Genomic DNA, 21,981 nt, shown 5'->3' with positions numbered 1-21,981 from the left:
GTTTGACGTTAATGAGAATCGCGGATGACAAAGTGCTCGAGCCGAATGGAGCATCCGTCCTCGATGGGACGTTTGAATCTTCCACGCTTACTTCTGATTTATACTGTCGTTCGTTAGTCACAGGACTAATGCCTGGCACGCTTCCGTTAAGGCGAGTTGTATGATGTACATACAGTAGAATGATGCAGTCGTAGTCCTCCGCTATGCTGCTTCAGATGTAAGTGGAAGTCCAACAAAGGAATTCGTTTAATTCGAAGCTATCTAAAATTTCATTCGAGTATGTGGAGTTTATAGAAAAGGAATTCTACTATATATATGATATATATATACATATATATATATTTATATATTTATATTATATTATTCTGTATAATTATATATATAAATATTATTATTATATTCTGTATAATTATATATATAAATATTATTATTATATTCTATATAATTATATATATGTATAATATATATATTTTATTCTATATAATTGACGTCAAATATTATCAATTGCAATATTTGAATTAAAATATCAATTTCATTATTTGTGCTATATGCTGAAGATATAAATATATCATTTCTTCTAAATATAAATATCTTATCTCATAATATATTAATTCTAGTTTGATTTGAGCATTTCGTACATTACTCGTAAAATAAGGATTATAGAAATATTTATAGATGGTAAAGAAGACGTCTTAATTTACTTTTAATTCGTCATCATCAATTTACTTCCATCCATCTTTTCCTAACCGTTACATGCAGTCTTTGGTTGTTTGTTGAAGGTTGAATGGAACTTCTCGAGTAAAAGAGGTTTAACGAAGGATCGAAATTTTTTTGAATTGTAAAGATTGTAAAGAAGGACAAATTCTATTTTCGGAGATCAATTATTTAATTGCATAAATTAAATTACTAATATGTATATGTAAATATATATATATATAATATGATATTAATTAAATACACAAATCTTTGGTTATTCTTTGGAGATTAACTAGAATTTTTCCATCAATCTTTTCAAATTGTATAGACTCGAAGAAAGACAAATTCTACTTTTGGGAGATTTCAGTTATTTCTGTAATCAAATTCCTCGGAAAAATTCCTTTCCAATCTCGAAAGAACAATCAACGATCTCAACAAAATTGACAACTATTAAAATCCGGCGTTTTACAAATTGGAATATATTTTGTACGTAACCGCGACGGGTGACGCAAGATCCGCAAACGCGACGATTATGTAATTCCCACGATTTTGTCCGGAGCAGCTCGAATAAAGGTTACCCTTCTGTTTTAAATTTCAGTCAGGATCTGCTGACGGTATGCAGGGAACTGAATCTAGAGAATTCGGTGGAGGAGTTAATGAGAGAATTGGGGGCAGACGAGCACGGTCGCATTTCCTATCAAGAGTTCCTCAGGTGCCGCTTGGCTCTTCGACCGGAGATCGAGGCTCTAAGGTCCGGCAAGCACAGAACTAGTCCTCATCACACACACACGCCGGAATACTTGCCTACTAGCAGCGATAACAGCCTTGGTAAGCTCGTTTCTTTTACTGTGTACAACCAGCTCGCAATCAGTTCAATTCAGTTCGATGCAAAGTACATTTAACCCTTTCGCTACGGTAGATTTTAATACGTATCGCACATAGCATACAATAGACCCACACTGAGAACGGAAAAGAGAAATTCTTCGTCAACGTGCTTCTCTCGGAGTGTACGTCGAGATAATGAAAGCACTGAATATTGCGCTACATTAAACCAATATTATTTATTTATTCACATCCTGTATTGAATTATTAGTGCACGTACTAAAAATTTAACTTAACAGTAACCTTAAGCTTTATTTCGTAATATGTCGTAACGATTTAATGTAGTACAAATTATATTAAATATTAAAGAAAAGTAGATGCCTCTTGTTTCACCGAATCGAAACAAGTTGAACGCCTATGGACGCTTAACAGTACCTCGAGAGCAAATTTTAAAAGCGCCAAAGGGTTAATATCTACTTCGTGCTAAAAGTTTTTCGTATTTCTAGCCCAGCACTGATTTAGATACTGTTCGTCGCGTTGAACGCAGCAAATTTCAAAACGGAAAGGTGATGAACCATTTCACTTGTGTGTGTTCAGGTACCGTGTCTGGGCGGCATGATCGCTGGGAATTCGATAGCGGAGCACGCGATCTTTCGCCGGAACCCCATACTCTGCAGAAACTAGTGGAAGCTGCCGCTGGGGGGACTGGGAATATGCTGGACCTGGCAAACAAGGTAAGCCTGTGCGATTAAAACACGCTCTTATCTGTCCGACAGCGTTTTCGAATAGAAACATTCGAGATCGTCTCGTCGAGTACGAAATCCCATTGATCAGCTTTGATGTAAAACTAGGCTACAGTTTGCTTTGACGAATCGAACGAATATGATATCTGAAGTATGATATAGTTACTCTCGCAAGAGTCCAGTGATTCGATGAAAGTATACAGAATGTTCTGGTAATCGTGGTACGATCGATTAGGGGCTGAGTCCACGCGACTACGTCATGATTTCGTTTTCGAGAAAGTCGAGAGATTGATTAATCAATCTCGAATCTGAGAATTTATCATACGTGAATTTGATTAATTCGTAAACAAACGAGAAACTTAATAATTCACTACGATTTACGTGTTTTCTAATAAATTTCTCTTGGGAAAATATTCTGATACGATTGAAAGTGACGTACAAAGACAAAATCAAATATCAGACAATGATTGACAATATCAAATTTTATCATAAATCATGATTTTTATGTACATTTCAATTAATTATAATCAATTATATAATTGACACCGATTGATTGCAATCAATTATATAATTAATTTCAATTAATTATATAAGTGATTTTTTCAATTAATTACAAAGATAAGACTGGTATCGAGTTTTATCATAAAGTATGATTTTCTTACACTTATAATTATACACTTATAATTAATTATATAAATACAATTATTTATGTAAATATAAATATATAATTAATTATGTAAATATAATTATATAATTAATTATATAAAAGTAATTTAATACTGGTTTTCCTCAATTAATTACAAGGACAAAAATGGTATCAAGTTTTGCCAGAAAGTATGATTTTTATACACAAGTATAAATTCTGTTATTTATGAAGGATTTCCATGAATGTTCAAATAATCCAGTATTATACACTTATAATTAATTATATAAAAGTAATTTAATACTGGTTTTTCTCAATTAATTACAAGGACAAAAATGGTATCAAGTTTTGCCAGAAAGTATGATTTTTATACACAAGTATAAATTCTGTTATTTATGAAGGATTTCTATGAATGTTCAAATAATGCAGTTTATTATACACTTATAATTAATTATATAAAAGTAATTTAGTACTGTTTTTCCCAATTAATTACAAGGACAAAAATATCAAGCTTTGCCACAAAATATGATTTTTATGCACAAGTATAAATTTTGTTATTTATGAAGGATTTCTACAAATGCTCAAATAATCCAGTATTATACACTTATAATTAATTATATAAAGGTAATTTAGTACTGTTTTTTCCAATTAATTACAAGGACAAAAATGGTATCAAGCTTTGCCACAAAATATGATTTTTATGCACAAGTATAAATTTTGTTATTTATGAAGGATTTCTATAAATGCTCAAATAATGCAGTTTATTATACACTTATAATTAATTATATAAAAGTTACTTAATACTGGTTTTTCTCAATTAATTACAAGGACAAAAATGGTATCAAGCTTTGCCACAATGTATGATTTTTATGCACAAGTATAAATTCTGTTATTTATGAAGGATTTCTATAAATGCTCAAATAATCTAGTATTATACACTTATAATTAATTATATAAAAGTAATTTAATACTGATTTTTCTCGATTAATTACAAAAATGGTATCAAGCTTTGCCACAAAGTATGATTTTTATACACAAGTATAAATTCTGTTATTTATGAAAGATTTCGTTAAACGCTCAAATAATCCAGTATTTGACCCAAGCCTAATTTCGATAGACTCCTCTAGCACTCTCCGTCGAGAGTGAAACGCGCGAAACCGAAAGGAAAGATTTCAAAAGAGCTGCTGCAACTGCTACAGAGTCGTGGCTCGGAAACTGCCAAGTGCAAATTACTGTTACCCCGGCGTAAATCGAGCAAATGAGTTTCTCTCGCCAGAAGAATGCTGCTGCTTTCAGTTTCTTCCTACGTATCCTTCTGTTCTATGTCGCATTCTTTTGTCCCTAACCAACCGACAGTTGATACGTTCTTTACCTCGATTCGAGAAACCACCAGGAATTTCCGCCGAGGTGCAATTAACGCGCCGCTTGAACACGATCCGCCATTATATATATAACGACAAATTGTTCGATCCTCGTTACTTGTCTTCTTATCCCTCTGGGATAAGTTTGGGCGAGTATCTCGACTTGTTAAAATTGTTCCAGTTTCGAAGGAATCGATAACCCGGACGCCATAGCGCAGACGTTCATTTACCAGTACCACGTGATCACCCTTAGTTCCTTCTAGTTGTTTTTTTTATTTTTTTTATTCAAACTTCGTATTGTTTATATCAGCCTGCGTTTGAATGGCAAATCTCGAAGGAAATTATCACAAAATTAAATTATATTATATTGTAATATGTATTGAATTACATCAAATCAAATTACAAAATTGGTAATTGCTGGTTCTGATGAATGATCAGAATAATACTGAACCCGAGTTTTTGCGAGTTTCAATTTGGAAATGTGTCATAAAAGCAGCTTATAAACATGACTTTCGAAGAGATTGAATCTTCTTCAGCTCCACTTATATATAATTAAACAATTTCCTGATTTTCATGAATTACTTTAGAAGGATCTGTGAAAAAGCCGATTTTCAGAAATGTCAAACAATTTTTTATACAATTTTTCATCTCGCGAAGCTGTATGCTCAGAATTTTAGAAACCAACGTTCGTGAACTCCGTGAAAATGCATCGTCCCCAAACGTTTCCTTTCGCCGCGAGAGAAATTCGAATTTTTTCCAAGGGAAAACCGAATATCTGAGAGTTTCGCGATTGGCGTGCGAGTTTCTTTTTCATTCGCGAGGAAAGGGGGAATAAAAGGCTGGCTGAATTCCAAGACTCGGTGAGGAATTATCGCGAGTTGTCGCGATCGCGTAGAAAGGAAACGACGAACGACGGGTGGAGGAGGAAAACGGCGAAGAATGGCACACGGCATTTACTGCCTATAAATAACCGTTATTACATAGTACATTGCCGCACCGAAAAAGCGAGAAGGCAAGAGCAAACGTTTAGCCACAATGCGCGGAGGTGAGACCCGAGGCAAAGCAGACTGAAGTATACGTACTTTGCCGACGAAGAAAGGGATTTCTCTCGACCCGGCGAGTCGATGGAATAAGGCTGAAACGCAGCCAACCAACTACGGAGGTGGCTGTGAACCTCTAACAATTGCCCTATGGGTTTTTCAATTCCCTTGAAAACAGTTCCAACCGGGTCGCCTTTAGGAATTTCGGTTCACCGTGACGCATTGTTCAGCGGTGTTTGTCTCTGACGTTTCGTCAGAGATTTGGTATTACTACTTAACTGTTAACCCCTTGGCTACGGCGGACCTTGAGTCGCGATGACTACAATGACAACGAGACATTATTCGTCAGCGTTGCGAACATTTCTCAGAAATAATCCAAACACTACGTTAAACCAGTATTATTTACTTGTTCGCGTTTTGTATCGAATTGTTAGTGTGCGTTGTTGAAAATTTAACAGCAAGCTTCGAGCTTTGTTTCAAAATACATCAGACAGTCTAGTAAGGTATGGTACAAACGTGGATCGATACATAATCCTACGTCGCATTTCTTGCATTCGTAATGTGTCTCCTTTCTTCCATTATGTTTTCTATACACTATGCATTTGTGTCTTTTTATGATTAATTTATTGCCAGCGCAACTGCGGACCATAACGAGTGACCAAACCGTATACAATAATTCGTCGCTTTCTTTCTGAACTCGGTCGGTATGATATCACTGGATAGAAATTATTGAGATGTAATGAATTTATTATTTGTTTTGCCTATTTTGTTTTATTTAAAGCTGAGAAAATATCAATTTTTGAAATGAAAATTGCACGTCATTCCAGCGCAAGAGGTTAAGAGTACCAAATGAAATAAAAATCTGTGCAAAATATGAAATGCAGGTGCAACATAAAATATAGAGTCGTTTTATTTGACAAATATTATATTTTTTTCGCTCTTAAATTTTATACAAAAATTCGCAGTCTAATTACGTGTGTCTTATCGACGCGTACGTGCGCCCTTTTCTTTCTACATTTACGTTTTACTACATTTTTACACGTCCTCGCTGTTACACCAGCAATATTTCGTCTCGAGGAAACGGACCTAGTTTAAACGTTCCTCCACGGTACAAAGAATTTAATTAGAAGATAAGCGGATGCTCGAAAGGCTAGACCACGAACGCTTCGAAACAGCCGTGAAGTCGTTGTTTCTGCTGGTTCGCCGCAGAGCCGGAAGTAGACGTAGAGTAGACGTTCAGTTTGGATTATCTTTCCGTTATCTTCTCTCGCCAGGAATTTGCACAATTACGCAAGCGCGAGACGAGCTTCTTTCAGTCATGGATAATCGTCCGTCCCCTTTTATCGCGAATTTTCCACGACTGTTCGCGCGCGCACGTGTATAGTGGTTGTCTATCGGCAACTGATCTCCCGAAACGCTGGCTTGTTACCGAGCCGGAATTTCCATGGAAATAGAACTGTGCGGCCGCTGAAATGTCCACGTTGTCGGATAAACGTAACGCTGTCGTTAATTCTATTCCCTATCTGGTGAAGATCGTACGATCGCGCGCGGAAATGCGTGACAACGCGATCGACGTCCTGGCGGAAATTAATTCGGCCACTCGCTCCTCTCTAGCGATACTAATTTCATCGCTACTAATACTACGTACTAGTTTCAGTTAACCTGAACGAAGAACTAGGAACCATGAGAAACCAGTTTGTGAATTACTTTACAGAGAGTTTCGCGTGAATCGTTGTATAAATTTTACATCGTCGACACCGTTGACGCGAGTCGTGTCAATTATTTTCTCAAGTGGCTAGCATACGCATTGCGCTGGCAACTGGTTTCGCGGACCATAACGAGTGACCGGACCGTATACAATAATTCGTCGCTTTCTTTCTCTCGTGAACTCGTCGGCGTGATATCACTGGATAGAAATTATTAAGAGGTAATAAACTTGTCATCTGTTTTGCCTGGTTGACACTTAAATATACTTGAAACTGTTGAGAAAATGTTGTTATGTTGGGACAAAAAATTCTCGACGTGCGTGGCAAGAGGTTAATGACATTTACGTGGATTGAATTATACATGTATATTATATTATTATACAATCACATATTACATGTACTTCTAGGTTTTTTTAAATATTGTATGGCGAAATTTATCATACCCTGGAAAATATGTTAATTATAAAGAATAAATAATTAAAGACAGACGTCAATTTAAAATCAGAATATAATGCAAGATTAAAAACATAAAAGTTGATGATACATCTTTCGTCCAATACAAAATATACATAATTTTTTTGAAAATGGTTATTTTCACTTGTACTCTTTTATCTGTCAGATGTACATATGTATTAAATTTTATATTCTACACTATCTTCTGACAATGGGAACTGCATTCATTATAAGAAATAAATAATTCAAGACAGACATTAAAGAATTTAAAATCAAAGTATAATGCAAGATCAAATATTGAATTGCAGACGTCAGAATTGGTAACATATGTTTCCTTCTATACAAAATACACATAATTTCTTTGAAAATAATGGCTATATTATTTTCATCGAAATATATCTACCAGAGATATTAAATCCTACGTTTCATGTATAATAACACTCACCATCCTCCGACAGTGGAAAATTGTATCGATCATAAAAAATAACCAGCGAAACGCAAGAAAGTTAGAGTCGACGTTACGTTTCGTACATGAAAATCTTCATCATCTTGCTCGTCAAAGGGAACGGTATACCTGCCTACTAATTCCTACATCGTTTCGCAAACCGCGAAATCTGCCTCGTGAAAGCTCGAAGTCGGTGCACGTTGCTGCGTGTGTTGATCGCTTAAGACACAAATACATAGGGTTGCGGAAACTATCCAGGGAATGTGCAACGCGTGTGTGTTGAAGATATATTTGCCAGGAAGGTCGTTCAACCGGAGTTCACCAACGTTCATCCTGAACCTGCCGATAGCACATTTTGGTACGCTGGTATTGATTTTATGTAAATCGCGGTGACGCTCCGTTGATAGCTACCAGTTAATGGAATATCGTTGGAGTTGTCCACGTGTTAAAAGTACTCGAAACAAAGTGACACGATTTCGTGATTCCTCCACGTAACATGAAAGTGATTCGGGCAGTTTAACCTCTTGCGCTGGAACGACGCGCGAGGCACATCGAGAATTCTTTTGTTCCAAAATTGCAATGTTTTCTCAGTTTTATGTATATTTAACTATACTTAAATAATAAATGATTAAATATTTAAATATAATCCCAGGCAAAACAAATAATAAATTTGTTACTTCTCTCAATAATTTCTATCCAACGATATCGTACCGACGAGTTCAAAAAGAAAGCGACGAATTATTGTACACGGTTCGGTCACTCGTTATGGTCCGCAATCAGTTGCCAGCGCAACGTGGTTAAGGGATGTACTCGTCGTTCTTAAATATATATATATAGAAATTACACACATTGCTCGTACGAAAATATATATTTTTGTACGTGCAATGTGTGTAATTTCCAACTTTCAACCACGCTGTGGATAATATGAAGATATAGATGAAGAATGTAGAATTAAGATGTAGACTATATTGACGAATTGATGGATGTTCGTCTCGTAATGTTAACCCGTTTGCATCAGTTAATGACTTAAATTACATGTTGATTGTATAATTTATTAAATCATTCATAATTTGTTCCAATATAAATATTTATTATTCTTTGTCAATGAAGAATACAAACTTTGATTTAAATATTTGACAAAAAATTGTTCGAATCTCTAAAATATAAATACATACATATATACATTATATAACATTATTATAAATGATTATATATATATAAAATTTCTACAATTATTAATTAGATTTTCGACAACTCATATTACAATTACAGTTACTCACTGGCCGTGGTTTATTTCGTTTCGTGATGCAAATGAGTTAACAAACAGACTAAAAATTGACGATCAGCGTCAGCTAGTAGTTTCCTTCTCACGTATTTTCAATACGTGAACGTCCCCCCATTTACAGATGTAGCGCCACCAACTATAGATGTAGCACTTGCAGGTTTCATTCTTTTCCGGATTCTATTCGCGGAGCACGACACTGTTCGTCACAGTCTTCATTCATGTGGCAATATTGCAAGCTCGGTTCTCCAGGCAGGCAGGCAGACAGACAGACAGACAGACAGACAGACAGGCAGGCAGACCTCGCCCGTAGCGAAACTTGCGGTAAACTACGAAATGCACTTTGCCGTCTTGGCGCTAACAAACGACTTGGAAGTCTCCGCAGTTCCCTCAGCCGAGCTTTAACTCTCGGCTAAATCTCCGACCGCTCTTTTCCTTCTGGCGTATTCTACGCGCGACCCAAGTTCGTCACCGGTGGAAAAGCCACGACATCGCGGGATCGATATCTCGGAGGGTAACTCCCGAAGACGCTTTGTCGCCAAACCTCGCTCCATTCTTCAGGGATTTTCTTCGATGTATCGGGAAACCCTCTCGACTGACCTATTTCCGCCGATTTCTCCTCGGCGAGACCTCGCCACTCTTTGCCAGGTCGCTTCTCAGCGGCGTCAGGCAAAGTCACATCGATCAGGATACATATGTACGTACATAGTAACTCGATAAGTGTTCCGGACAGTGGAGATGAATTCGAAACATGAAATATCAGCTTAAGTTCAGTTAGTGTGTTTGGACGGTGTACGTACGGTGGCTGGATGAATTTCAAACATATATAGTTATTATTTGTTAAGTAATAATTTAATAATAATTATTGTTTGTTAAATAATTTTTTTATATAGGTAAAATATAAAAAAATATTTATGTAACTATATTAAATTATTATTTAACAAATAATAACTATATAAAGGAACTAACTATATAATATATATATATATGGTACTATATAGTTATATAGTTAGTTCCTTTATGTAATTATTATTTGTTAAATAATAATTTAATATAATTATTGTTTGTTAAATAATTTTTTTATATAGGTAAAATATAAAAAAATATTTATATAACTATATTATTATTTAAATAATAACTATATAAAGGAACTAACTATATAATATATATAATACTATATATATACTATATATAGTTATATAGTTAGTTCCTTTATGTAGTTATTATTTGTTAAATAATAATTTAATATAATTATTGTTTGTTAAATAATTTTTTTTATAAAAAAAAGTGAATCTGTACGTATTTGGAGTGTTCTGTGAAACACGTACCATAAAATTGACGTTTGGACGATATAATCTTCGCCACTCTCATATAGGGTAGATTAAAAAACTGAAGGGTTTGAAAAAGTCAGAACTTGTTCATTTTCATTTTTTTTTATTATTATTTTTTTTATAGATTTATAGGAGATTAAACATACGTAATATTGAAAAAAATCAATTAATTATATTTCCAAATAAAATAATAAAAAATTTTAAAGACATGTGTTTGTACAGGGTGGTCACTGAAGGACTGAATGATGTAAAACAAATTAACCTTTACAAACGCATGTTTTCTTAATTTTTTATCATTTCATTTGGAAATATAATTAATGGACTTTTTTCAGTATTATGTGTGAAAAACAATGTCCCTCAAATGGCCACTATTTTCCAGCTCACAAATACGATCTTCCAACCCTTTAGTTTTTTAATGGCCATCCTATATCTCCAAAATCTGTTTCAAATATTCACTTAGGAATAACTATTCCGTGGAGATCTTCACGGGTCACGTAACAGATTTTCACTGTCATCGGACGGCTTCATTTAGCAATCAAACCTAATCCAAATTTAATCCGAACCCAGTCGTGATACAAATCAAACTCAACGCCAGTATAATCTGTCTCTCAACTTCGCCAGTGTTCCATCGACACGATTATGGTTATTGTATTTTTAATATACATTCCACTCACTCAGTTACGTTATTTAATAAACCATAATTAAATAAACCACGTTCTTTCCTTCACTGCCGGTCGTGAAGTTTACTAAACTACCTGGTTTATCCCAGAAAATTTTCATCGTGTCGACTATATTTCTAGATGAAAAGAAAAAAAAAAAAAAAAAAAAGAAAAGAAAAGAAACAAATCCCCCGCACATGCTCTTATTAGATGGACCGCGTATGAAGCTACGCTATAGCGTATACCGCAGCTGGGATTCTCGAGGGAGGTACTTGGCAACATTTTTCGTGTTCTTGTTCAACATGGCCGGTGCACAGTTACAGAGTATGTACGTGAACTATGCGCCCCTCCGTATGATCCGAGATAAACCCGAACATGGCTTATTACGGATACGACAGATTGAATTAAGCAGCACGATTATGGTATGCTTTGTACCCGTTATCGCTGGTCCACGATACATGGAATGGGGCAAGGATTTGACCAGGAACAATAGCTTATCGGACGTGTAATCTTATATCGTACGAGTATCGTCCCGACAACTGCTGATAACTTTCATGAAACGCGATTGGGGGTCATTGATCGGTAACTCTTCCCCTGTTGTCTTTCCATTGGAAGAAATCTACACGTCGTTCGTGCCTCTTGTCGCGAACAATCGTGTCGTTCTTACGGTCAAGCCCGACTATCGGAACTTTCTCCGACTTTGTTCGCGAAATATCCCCCCCCCCCCCTCCCTTCCTTCGAATTTCATTCTTTTGCATCTTTTCGTGTCAATGTCGGTCTTCTGACACGAGTTCCGAGGCAAGTACTGCACCTTGCAATTTAATCCTGTCGTATTCTTTTAAATTAACTCTTTGCACTCGATTGTTGCTTCTGAGGGGACGTAAATCTCTAGCAAATTTTATAATTTGCTCGTCATTATTATAAATGTATACATTTGGCGTTGCATGATGCAATAGCGTAATAATAAATTATATAAAATTATTTCTATTATTAATTAATACCAAAATCATAATTTAAAAAATTTTTAATAATGTAATTAAATTTATAGTTTATCCCCTTAAATTTTTTATACGATAAATTTAAATTAATAAAATTGTCGAATTAAATATTTATTGTATACAGATTAAATTTACTTTAGAGAAAACTAGATTTAAATAAATACGATAAATTTAATTTTTTTTATTTTCATTTCATTTATTTCATTTTTTTTTATTATCATATGAAAGAAAATGATTAAATATACTTTTGTTGTAATTGATTTTAATTTTTTTGGTATACATATCTTTAGAACATCTTCGTAATAATAAAATAAAATGCCAACCACGCGTACGATTATGCGAAGTATATTGTCGGCCGTCGTATAGCGTTGAAAAAAAAATGGAAAATACCTCGAGTTTTCAATATCGTTGATCTCGTGTCAAATATTCGCGTTCGAAACGTTAAGAAAAAAAAAAAAGTCTCTTCTGCTGTGAAAATCGACAAAATCGAAATGCGAAACAGTCAGATTATCCCATAAACGCACGATACGTCCGAGCAAAAGAAGCAAAAGTGGCTCGATTGTTTACGCGTCTTGCGAACGCCGAACACGTTCGCACGCTTCGCGAGTACTCGCCTATAGAATACGCGAAACTCCGCAGCGATCTTTCTAATACCGGGCCCCCGGGCAGTTTTCCACATCACGCGCAAAATCAATTTGCAACGTTTACACAGCCTAAACGGTATCGATCAGGCTGCGGAAGGACAACGGGCGCTACACGCCCGTAGTTCGCCATCGCGACACGCAGCGTGCGATCGCCAATAAAAATCCGTCTCATTTCATCGAGCAGAGATACCCAATATCGTGAACGAGCTATCCTCTCTCTGATTCATGGGAGGAGGAGGCAAAGCTTTAGGTGGCTTTAGATGCGTGTTTTTCAAGACAGAAAGATCGTTACTTCCCATCGCGCGTCGGCCCAGAGCCTGGTTTCCTTCTCCGGATATTTACTTCCGGGCTGCCTTCTGTCTCGAGAATTTCATCCCGGCGAGCGGACGCGCGAGACGACGAATTCTTCGGGCACGGGGCGGCAGCATCGCGACGCAATAAACCCTGGAAGGCATCTTGCCACGCAGACAACGATATATCGACGCACGCGCGAACCACTCCCCTTGCGCCCACGCAATTAACGAGAATCTTATTTCTTTATTAACGCGTCGTATAGTCCGCTGTTTACTGGCGCTCCGTTCGTACGAGCGCGTCTCTCGGACCGTCTATCCCACCGCTCTGCCTCGTAAATTCGCTTTTCCCAAGGACGATCGCGCCCCTCGGCTAACTGGAGAACGAGAGGATATTTGGGACGCGTGATTTTCCCTTTTTTTTTTTTTTTATTTGATTTGGAAGAGGCAGCCGATTGGATTGGCGAGCAGATGAATCTCCGAGTACGAAGCGCGAAGCATGTAAATTTTTAAATTTTACGGCGGAATCCCGCGCCAACGGTGTACATATTGCTCGAATCATTCTCCGTTTTGAAGTAGAATCTTTTATTCGAATTTATTTTTATTGTTTGAACAAACTTTAATTTGACAAACAAAAATCTACCTTGAATTTTTGTGAGATTCACTCATATCTATATGGCCTTCTTTTCCGATAATTGCGATAAATTAAAGAAGATTCTTTTACTACAGTAATTTCTCATCGTACAAATGTTCCACTGTCGACTAGAAAGAAATAGATAAAGCTCGTCTCGATGGAGACGAAGTCATTATTATGTATTTTTAATATGTGATTACTCCGATACGTCAATAAATGCATATCCGGCGCTCATGATGGATTGTAATTCTATATTTATAGAATCACTTCAGGGACGAATTTTTAATTTCAATTGTAACAAAGAAATTTAATTTAATTTAATTTAATTTTTTACTTTGCGTCATGACAATTGAGATTTATTTTCTTAATTTAAGTTTGTTTTTATAACGATTTCGCGAATAGAAATAGCTTTTTAATAAGACATAAATTAGCTGTCCACATATGTTGCCAAGAGTGTAAAGAGGTTAAAGATATTCGATAATTCGCCAGCTCGAAATAAAAATATGGCGTTCTCGAACGTCCAAACAAATGAACTGACAATTCTTGGATTTAACACGACTCGATGTCAGAGAACTGATCATTTAAACTCATCCATTTAATTAAATTCTCTCCACTTTATTTTTGCCTCCCCATTAATTCAAATCACGAAAGATTTATCATATTACATATATGAGCCGCAGAGATTGGAGGAATCTGAATTTACTTATTCCCAGTTTGGAAAAGTTAACGTCCCTCTTCGACACGATGAGAACTGGCGTCCGGTTAATCGAGAAATTAGCGAAGTTAATTGAGGAGCCACGCCCGATCTGTCCTGTTAATTGCGTTAATACTATATCCTAATCTACCCAGACAGTCTCCTTTTTTTCTCTCCTTAATTTTTAACCATTCCCACCCACCGAGAGTTTCCCTCGAGCCCACGAACCTTCGCTAGCAATTTGCATATCTTCACTGAAGTTTCCTGCCCTAGAAATCTGAATCCGTTCTATTTTACCGGTCTGCTGAAATTTCACGAGTAAAAACCCCGGTCCTTCCTAACGAGCAAGAACGATTCATCTGGCCGATGGAAACGACAAACCGTTAGTCGGATCGTTTAGCAGGCGCGGTAGGTAGACAAATATTACGAACTGGCAAACAGGTGTGGCGCGCGCTATTAAAGGACAGTTCTCGTGTGCAAATATATACTCACGACGAGACACAGTCGGAGAATCGAGAAATGAAATTCGAAAGAAATCGAAACCGTAGAATCGGTGGGCGAAGTAATGTTGGTTTTTTTGATCATAAATGTTAAGAAAACGAGATCCAAGTGATTCGTACGTCATAACTTCATATAAATGTGTTATTATAATTATATGTAGGATAATTACAGGTAATTCTTGATCTCGTTGTATAGATTATTAAACGTCAGTTATCAGCTTTTTTTTTTAAGCGATATGTTACATCTTATTACTGTATTATATTGTATTAATCGTTCTTCCTGTTCGTTTTCTTTCGAACAAATGAAATAACTTGTGTGTATAACTGCGAATAGTCTCAAAAATGTTCTGCTTGTTAGTTAATCTTCAATATAACATTTTACCAACAGAATGTAATGACTTTCTCGGGATACTGTGTGTTGATATAATGTTGCTGCAGTTGAATTAAAATAACGCAAGAATAAAGTTGTACGATCATTTATAAAACTACTGCAGTGTGATGGTTCGATAAATAATATTTCTTACACGCTGGGAAAGTGTCGAATCATCAAGCTTCACCGTGAGCCGGTATTACTTTTTCACTGGACAATCTCAACAATTTTCGATCGAGGAAACGAAACAAATTGCAAGGATTGTTTATCGACGTCGTCTCTCGCAATTAGAGATCTTCGGGCAAGATTCTTGCGTTCTTTCTTGCCCTCGTCGCGTTCCTTCGTAATCATGTTCGGATGCAAGTTCCACGTCGATTGCCTTTAAACGACGATCGCTCTTAATGGAATCGTTTCGACTCAATCTCCTCTGTTTTCTGTTAAGTTTGATTGGCCTAAAAATTACAAATATTTTGGAGAGCTAGTAAAAAAAAATATATATCTGATTGACACGAGCTTTTGTAGTTTATTTCAACGCATTATGAACTATAAACAGCAACATTGAAAAGAAAATTATTTAACTTTTTAACGGCGTCCTTTTACACAACTTTTTTTTACATTGCCGGTGTGCATGATTTCAGCCAAACAGGATTAGCTGCAACAAAAAGGCAAAGGTATTCAAAAGTAAATAATATTCTCTAGGGATTGACGATCCAACATTTTCATTTTTGTGAAAATTATGAAAATAGCAGCTACTTGTTTTTGAAATGTATCGAATTTGTGTTAAAAATTTCTGCGTCTTTTGTTTATATTTTTCGAAATTGTTAAAAATTAAAAAAATGTTCGATCGTCAATAGTAAATGTTGTACTAAAGATACGTACCAAGTTTCACGGTAATCGGTTGATTAGATTCCGAGATATCTTGCACACCGTTTCTAAAAACCTAGTTTCGAGAGAAACGCGTTCAAAGTTTCAGAACGTCATTTTTCATCATGTCCTTTATTTACATTTTTTACTTGTATATCGCGGCTCACAGTTCTTACAATTCACAACTAAATTGAATCCAAGTTCCCTGATATTCGATTCGCCGAAAGTAATATTTGAATTACACGATTTGCACTTTAGAATACTGCTTAAAGTTGTAAACGATACAAATTCATTTATTCTCTATCTACCTCAAAATAAATCGTTTTTAAAGGCTAGGACTTTTTGTATTTTTTTCTAAGACTTCATTTAAAAAAAAAAAATCGATTTTTTGAAAACTTCAAACTGTCCTGTCCCCTTAATCAAGCAGAGTCATTAAGGTGATTTTCACACTTCCGGGTAAATAAACGTTGTCTCGTTATCCCGATAAAGAGGTCCAACAAGTCGTAAATCGTAACCACTCCGTGAGTCGTAAAACCTCATCGTATAAATCATGAGCGGCGCGATGCCCGAGTGCGCGATTCATGACGTATTCGTGTGCAATTAAAAATACTGGTGATGACCACGTTGACGACAGGATCGACTTCGCCACCCGGAACGCCATCCGATAAGACGGATAATGGAAAAGGTAACTCTGTCTCTCACGTGGGTTGTAATAACCCACGCGGCGAGTTGATCACGCGTGCTATCTAAAGGAACGTACCGTTGCTCGCCGGAATACTCGAACAGTTGCGAAAACATTCTATGAATACGTAAAATGTTGGGTGTTTTGCGCGGGACACGTTGAGAATTGCATTAGAAATCGTGTTAATTCTGACAAAGTTTGAATTTCACAGACGTGAAAGTATATGCAGGCGCGCAGTGTGGGTGTAGAAAGTATTCGTACGCTGAGATGAATTTCAAATGATTCTTTATTCCAATTGTCGTTCGTTGGGTAATTTTTATGAAACAGTGAATTATGTTTGGAGTATTGGCGTACAACACAATCGGATAAATCGGTCAGACAGGCAAATATCCATTATATTGACTAGACTGTAGATTTCTGTGCAGAACGTGCGAAAATAGAAACTTGATTCTCTCGTCACTTTAGAATGACATTTTAGCTAACCTTGCGTTATATGAAAATTAAATGATTATTAATAACAATAAAAAATATAAATATGATTGATGATACAGATGAAATTGAATAATATAAAATTCTAATTAGTTTTGTTGAATTTTTTATAATATTTAAAAATCAGTAATTAATAAAATTATTGAAAATTCATAAACAATTCATTTTATTATTTTATTTATTAGATAATAAATAATATATAATATATATTTAGTTTTAAAAATTAGTATTAATTTAATAATTATATAAAAATTTTTTAATTTATCGTCAAGGTATGAACCTAAAAACTTACATTTAGCTTATTATATAAAATATATTATTAATATATATTATTATAAAAAATATATTATTATATAAAAGGATTAATTTTTTAAATTAAAATATAATAATATAAATATTATTTTTAATGATTGGTCAGATTTAATTGCTATAATACGTATTAATTGCAAATCAATTGTTTAATTAATACATATTTCAAATATTTTTCTGCTCCAAACCTTCGACCACGTAGCCACGTTTCTATTCCCCCGTGCGTTCATAAAACGCATTAAGAAGAGCAGAAAAATATCACGCCGTCTCCAACTTATTGCACGATCCCCTCTCGGACACTCCCCGCCGCACGGTTCAAGGAAACCCTGTCCTAACCTTCCACTTCCTTCCCACCGTCGGCGTATCTGCCAAACGCAAACATTTCGTCGATTATGCTCGATCGATGTAGCCGACGAACCACGCAACGAGAGATAAGATACACCGAGGAAGATTCCTTCCGTCCTTCACCCTCGGACAAAAGTAAGCACTGCTGCCCTGTCGTGCTTCCAGACAGATCGGAAGGGGATGAAACAGATCGTGACGGGCGATATCCGGTTTTCTCTTTTTTTTTTTTCTTTCACACACACTCTCTCCTTCGATTGTGCTCGAACACACCCTGGAGGAGGAACAGGAGAAGGGGGTAGGTAGGGCTACTTACATTTTATCGGCTGCAATAACCGCGGCGTGAAGTATCGGGCTGTAAGGCGACAATTGGAGCAAGAGAGACGGGGCGAGATCGGAGCTTTCGGTGCAACGAGCCGTGAGATCGGCGACGCTCGGCGATGCTCGGACGCCCTCGGCTCGCCGCTTGGCGAAATGCGTTAAGGGTGTGAGAGAATCGGTGGCTCAGTCTGTCACCGTGCGTTTCGCCCAGCGTAGTGGCCCGGTCGCCGCTCCGAGCAACCGATCTCGCGTGCAACGCCGATCGCGACACCTTTCCCTCTCGTCGCGTGTGTGTCGTTACGTCAGCTCGTTCTTGGTGTATCTTTTGGTGCGTGAGTGAAGTATCTCTCGCGAGAATTGGAGAACCGTGCAAAGTGGCGATCGGTAGGGTGGTTATCAGCCGATTGATTGTTCATATTCGGGAAAAGGAGTAATTTGTAGAAAGTAAATACTACGTATGCAACTGTTTTGTTGTAGCGTGTGACGTTTGGTCGATATCAGGTTAATTTAGTTGAATCTGATCGATCGAGAGCAGATTGATAAAGATCGTTTGGATAATCTGCAACGGATCTGTGCGAGAAGTGGATTTACATTGAATCGAATTGAAAGGTGGTTTAAGCAATCTGTGGCAACTGCATAGATTGTCACATTGTACACATTGACCTGTAATCATTTGCGATACATTTGATACGTATTGTACATTTTATCAAAGCAAATGGTTTGGACAATTGTTAGATTATCATCTAGATATTGTTACAACGCTGTTTTTGTTAAAATAGCAACTAATTTTATATTGAAATATTATTTTATAATAATACATTGCAACACAACTTTGTGACAACATGTCAAATACATTAAAAAATAATTTTATGTTAAAGTAGATAATTCTACTTTTGATACAAATCTAGATATTAACATCCACCGTTTAAATCTATATCGTTGCTATCTGCAGCAACTAGATTTCCCAAATTGTCCTCATTTACTAGATGTAAATGTTGCTAAAATAGATCATGTGATCATTTGCGATACATTTGATACGTATTATACATTTTATCAAAGCAAATGGTTTGGACAATTATTAGATTATCATCTAGATCGTTACAATATTGCAACACAATTTTATGAGAATATATCAAATACATTAAAAGATAATTTTATGTTAAAGTAGTATAATTCTACTTTTGATACAAATCTAGATATTGACATCCACCGTTTAAATCTATATCGTTGCTATCTGCAGCAACTAGATTTCCCAAATTGTCCTCATTTACTAGATGTAAATGTTGCTAAAATAGATCATGTGATCATTTGCGATACATTTGATACGTATTATACATTTTATCAAAGCAAATGGTTTGGACAATTATTAGATTATCATCTAGATCGTTACAATATTGCAACACAATTTTATGAGAATATATCAAATACATTAAGAGATAATTTTATGTTAAAGTAGATAATTCTACTTTTGATGCAGATCTAGATATTAACATCCACCGTTTAAATCTATATTGTTGCTATCTGCAGCAACTAGATTTCCCAAATTGTCCTCATTTACTAGATGTAAATGTTGCTAAAATATAACGAACCTACTATTAGATTTTGTTCTCATTTTTCACATAGATGGGCAACGATCGTGCACGCGATTCGCGAGCCTGGCGCAGGCCAGGTCTTCGTTTATGTAGGACGCAGCAAAGACGGGCCGACCCCGTAAGGACAATCGATGCAAAAGCAATTACGCCGGTAACGTGAATTGCATTGCGGTATATTTCGCGTTATCATTCGTGCGTCGTGCATTTTGTCTCGATAGTTGCTTTCTAGACTTCGTCCCCGTTCTCATCCCCCGATATTTATATTCTTTCCTCGATATATCGCGTAATGGGAAAGGAAAATTGTCTTTCGTCGATATCGAGGCAAAGCTGCTTTCTGATTCATTTCATTTTTTTTTTTTTTTTTTTTTTTTTTTTTTTTTTTTCTTTTCCCCCCGAGTCGGACGCAATTTACTTGGTGTCGTTGCTTTCAACTCGATGCAGTTTCGATGTTATCCATACGACCAGTGATCGATGCTTCATATCGTTCGTTTGTTGTATCGTGTTGCAAGCTATTAGCACGGTCGTGCCAGCGAGCGTGAAATATGAGTTGGGGCCTCTCTTCTAATTCCTCTCTCTAGATTTTTCATTACACAAGGATGAGAACTGAAATTGGAAATAATAACGCAACGTTCAGGCGCTCGAGTTTGTCATAACAAGCAGGTCTTTTTATCCCGGGCAGAGTCCCGTTTTCCCTCGTGGATTTTTAAAAAAGAACCAAGCAGTCACTGGCGCGACTGGTAAGAAATTGCTCTCTCTCTCTCTCTCTGCGCAGAAAGAAATAAAGAATGAAGTTTATCCAAAAGTGTTCTCTGAAAAATCAAAGCTTAAAAGCTGCTTCTTCCGCCAATTCCTGATGCAGTAACTTCCTCTCGGTCGTCTGTTCCTGTTTCAATCAAAAATTGAGCCAACAGGTGCAGGCGCTTGACGAATTTTTCGAGAAAGTAATTACACGGTTCGTTCAGTTGATTCAAGAATTACACAATGTTTTAATTGACAAATTTGATTTGTTTTCGAGAACGAACGATACGTTACCGCATAGAATCATCGCATCGTCGGTTACAGTATGATCACTGGATCACCTTGTACAGACGATGAAGCACGAACGTTTCATTAATCCAACGGATCATTTACCATCGTGATGATTGCACTGCTATACTCAAGTTCGCGTTTTATCCTGCCCGGTGTCCCATGTAAATTCGTCACGTGGCCAGTTCATTGATTTAATTAGAGGATACGACAGCGAGCCGTTAACGACGTACCTTGGCTAATGAAAACCAGGTCATTATTCACCGATCGCCGGCTCACCTTAACGGCTGACAATTTACATTAGCTAATGGACCGATTTACGGCCGGAGCGCGGAGACGTATATCGATGCACACAGTTCGCGCCGCGAAATCGATGTGAATCGCGTGAATTTCGAGGACGTGTCGCCGTTTGATATCGATTGGCTGGAAACGAACGTGGGCCGTGGTACGACGGTAAATCATGCGCTAACGAGATATCCACGAGAGAGAGAACGACCGAAAAAAAAGCTCTCTTCTCCTCGCGCGATCGAGGAAAGGCTAACTTTTTCAGACTTTCAGCCCTGTCTCGTCGATCGAGACGGGATCGGCCATTAATTCAAAATAATGGCATTCTCGATACGACATTTATTGACTAGATTCTGTTCGTAATTTTGCACAATGTGTATAATAATATTGTACGATTATCTACAATATATAAATATAGATGATTTATGTTTTTGTATACAGGGTGTTTCGTAACTTATGGGACCCACTTCGGGAGTTGATTGTACGGTCCTAAAAATGGTAAAAAAAAAAGTCCTATCTGTTCTATCTGCCCGTTTATGAGATATAATGAATTTTGTAAACAGAGCAAATTCTAGTAAACTAGTTTTACCAGGGATAGTATATGCAATTTTCATAATAATCATAATTGGAATGAAGAAATCCCACATGTTATTGTGCATTCAAGACATCAACGCCAGTTTAGTTTAAACGTATGGGCAGGAATAATTGATAAATTTTTAATTGGACCTTTTTCTCTTGATGGGAAACTAACAGGCACAAA

The 21,981-nt window shown here is 36.4% G+C and overlaps 1 protein-coding gene and 1 long non-coding RNA gene across 4 annotated transcripts in view; both read left to right on the top strand.

Moving 5' to 3' along the window:
* The window catches only part of LOC122536318 (colorectal mutant cancer protein), a 78,222-nt gene that overhangs the window by 21,059 nt on the left and 35,182 nt on the right, over positions 1 to 21,981 (top strand). For all 3 annotated transcript variants that reach the window (XM_043668610.1, XM_043668608.1, XM_043668609.1), the window contains exons 2-3: positions 1,295 to 1,524; positions 2,116 to 2,252. In XM_043668610.1, the coding sequence (XP_043524545.1) occupies positions 1,295 to 1,524; positions 2,116 to 2,252 (367 nt within the window). The remainder of the gene's footprint in view (positions 1 to 1,294; positions 1,525 to 2,115; positions 2,253 to 21,981) is intronic.
* The window catches only part of LOC122536321, a 19,397-nt gene continuing 15,934 nt past the window's right edge, over positions 18,519 to 21,981 (top strand). Inside the window, exon 1 of the long non-coding RNA XR_006308372.1 lies at positions 18,519 to 18,927. This is a non-coding gene — a long non-coding RNA (uncharacterized LOC122536321). The remainder of the gene's footprint in view (positions 18,928 to 21,981) is intronic.

Source organism: Frieseomelitta varia, unplaced genomic scaffold (assembly GCF_011392965.1).
Source record: "Frieseomelitta varia isolate USP_RPSP 00005682 unplaced genomic scaffold, Fvar_1.2 scaffold_822, whole genome shotgun sequence".
NCBI classification, from domain to species: Eukaryota; Metazoa; Arthropoda; class Insecta; order Hymenoptera; family Apidae; genus Frieseomelitta; species Frieseomelitta varia.
Note: the sequence above shows the minus strand (reverse complement) of the source record. Positions and strands in the feature narration are given on the sequence as shown.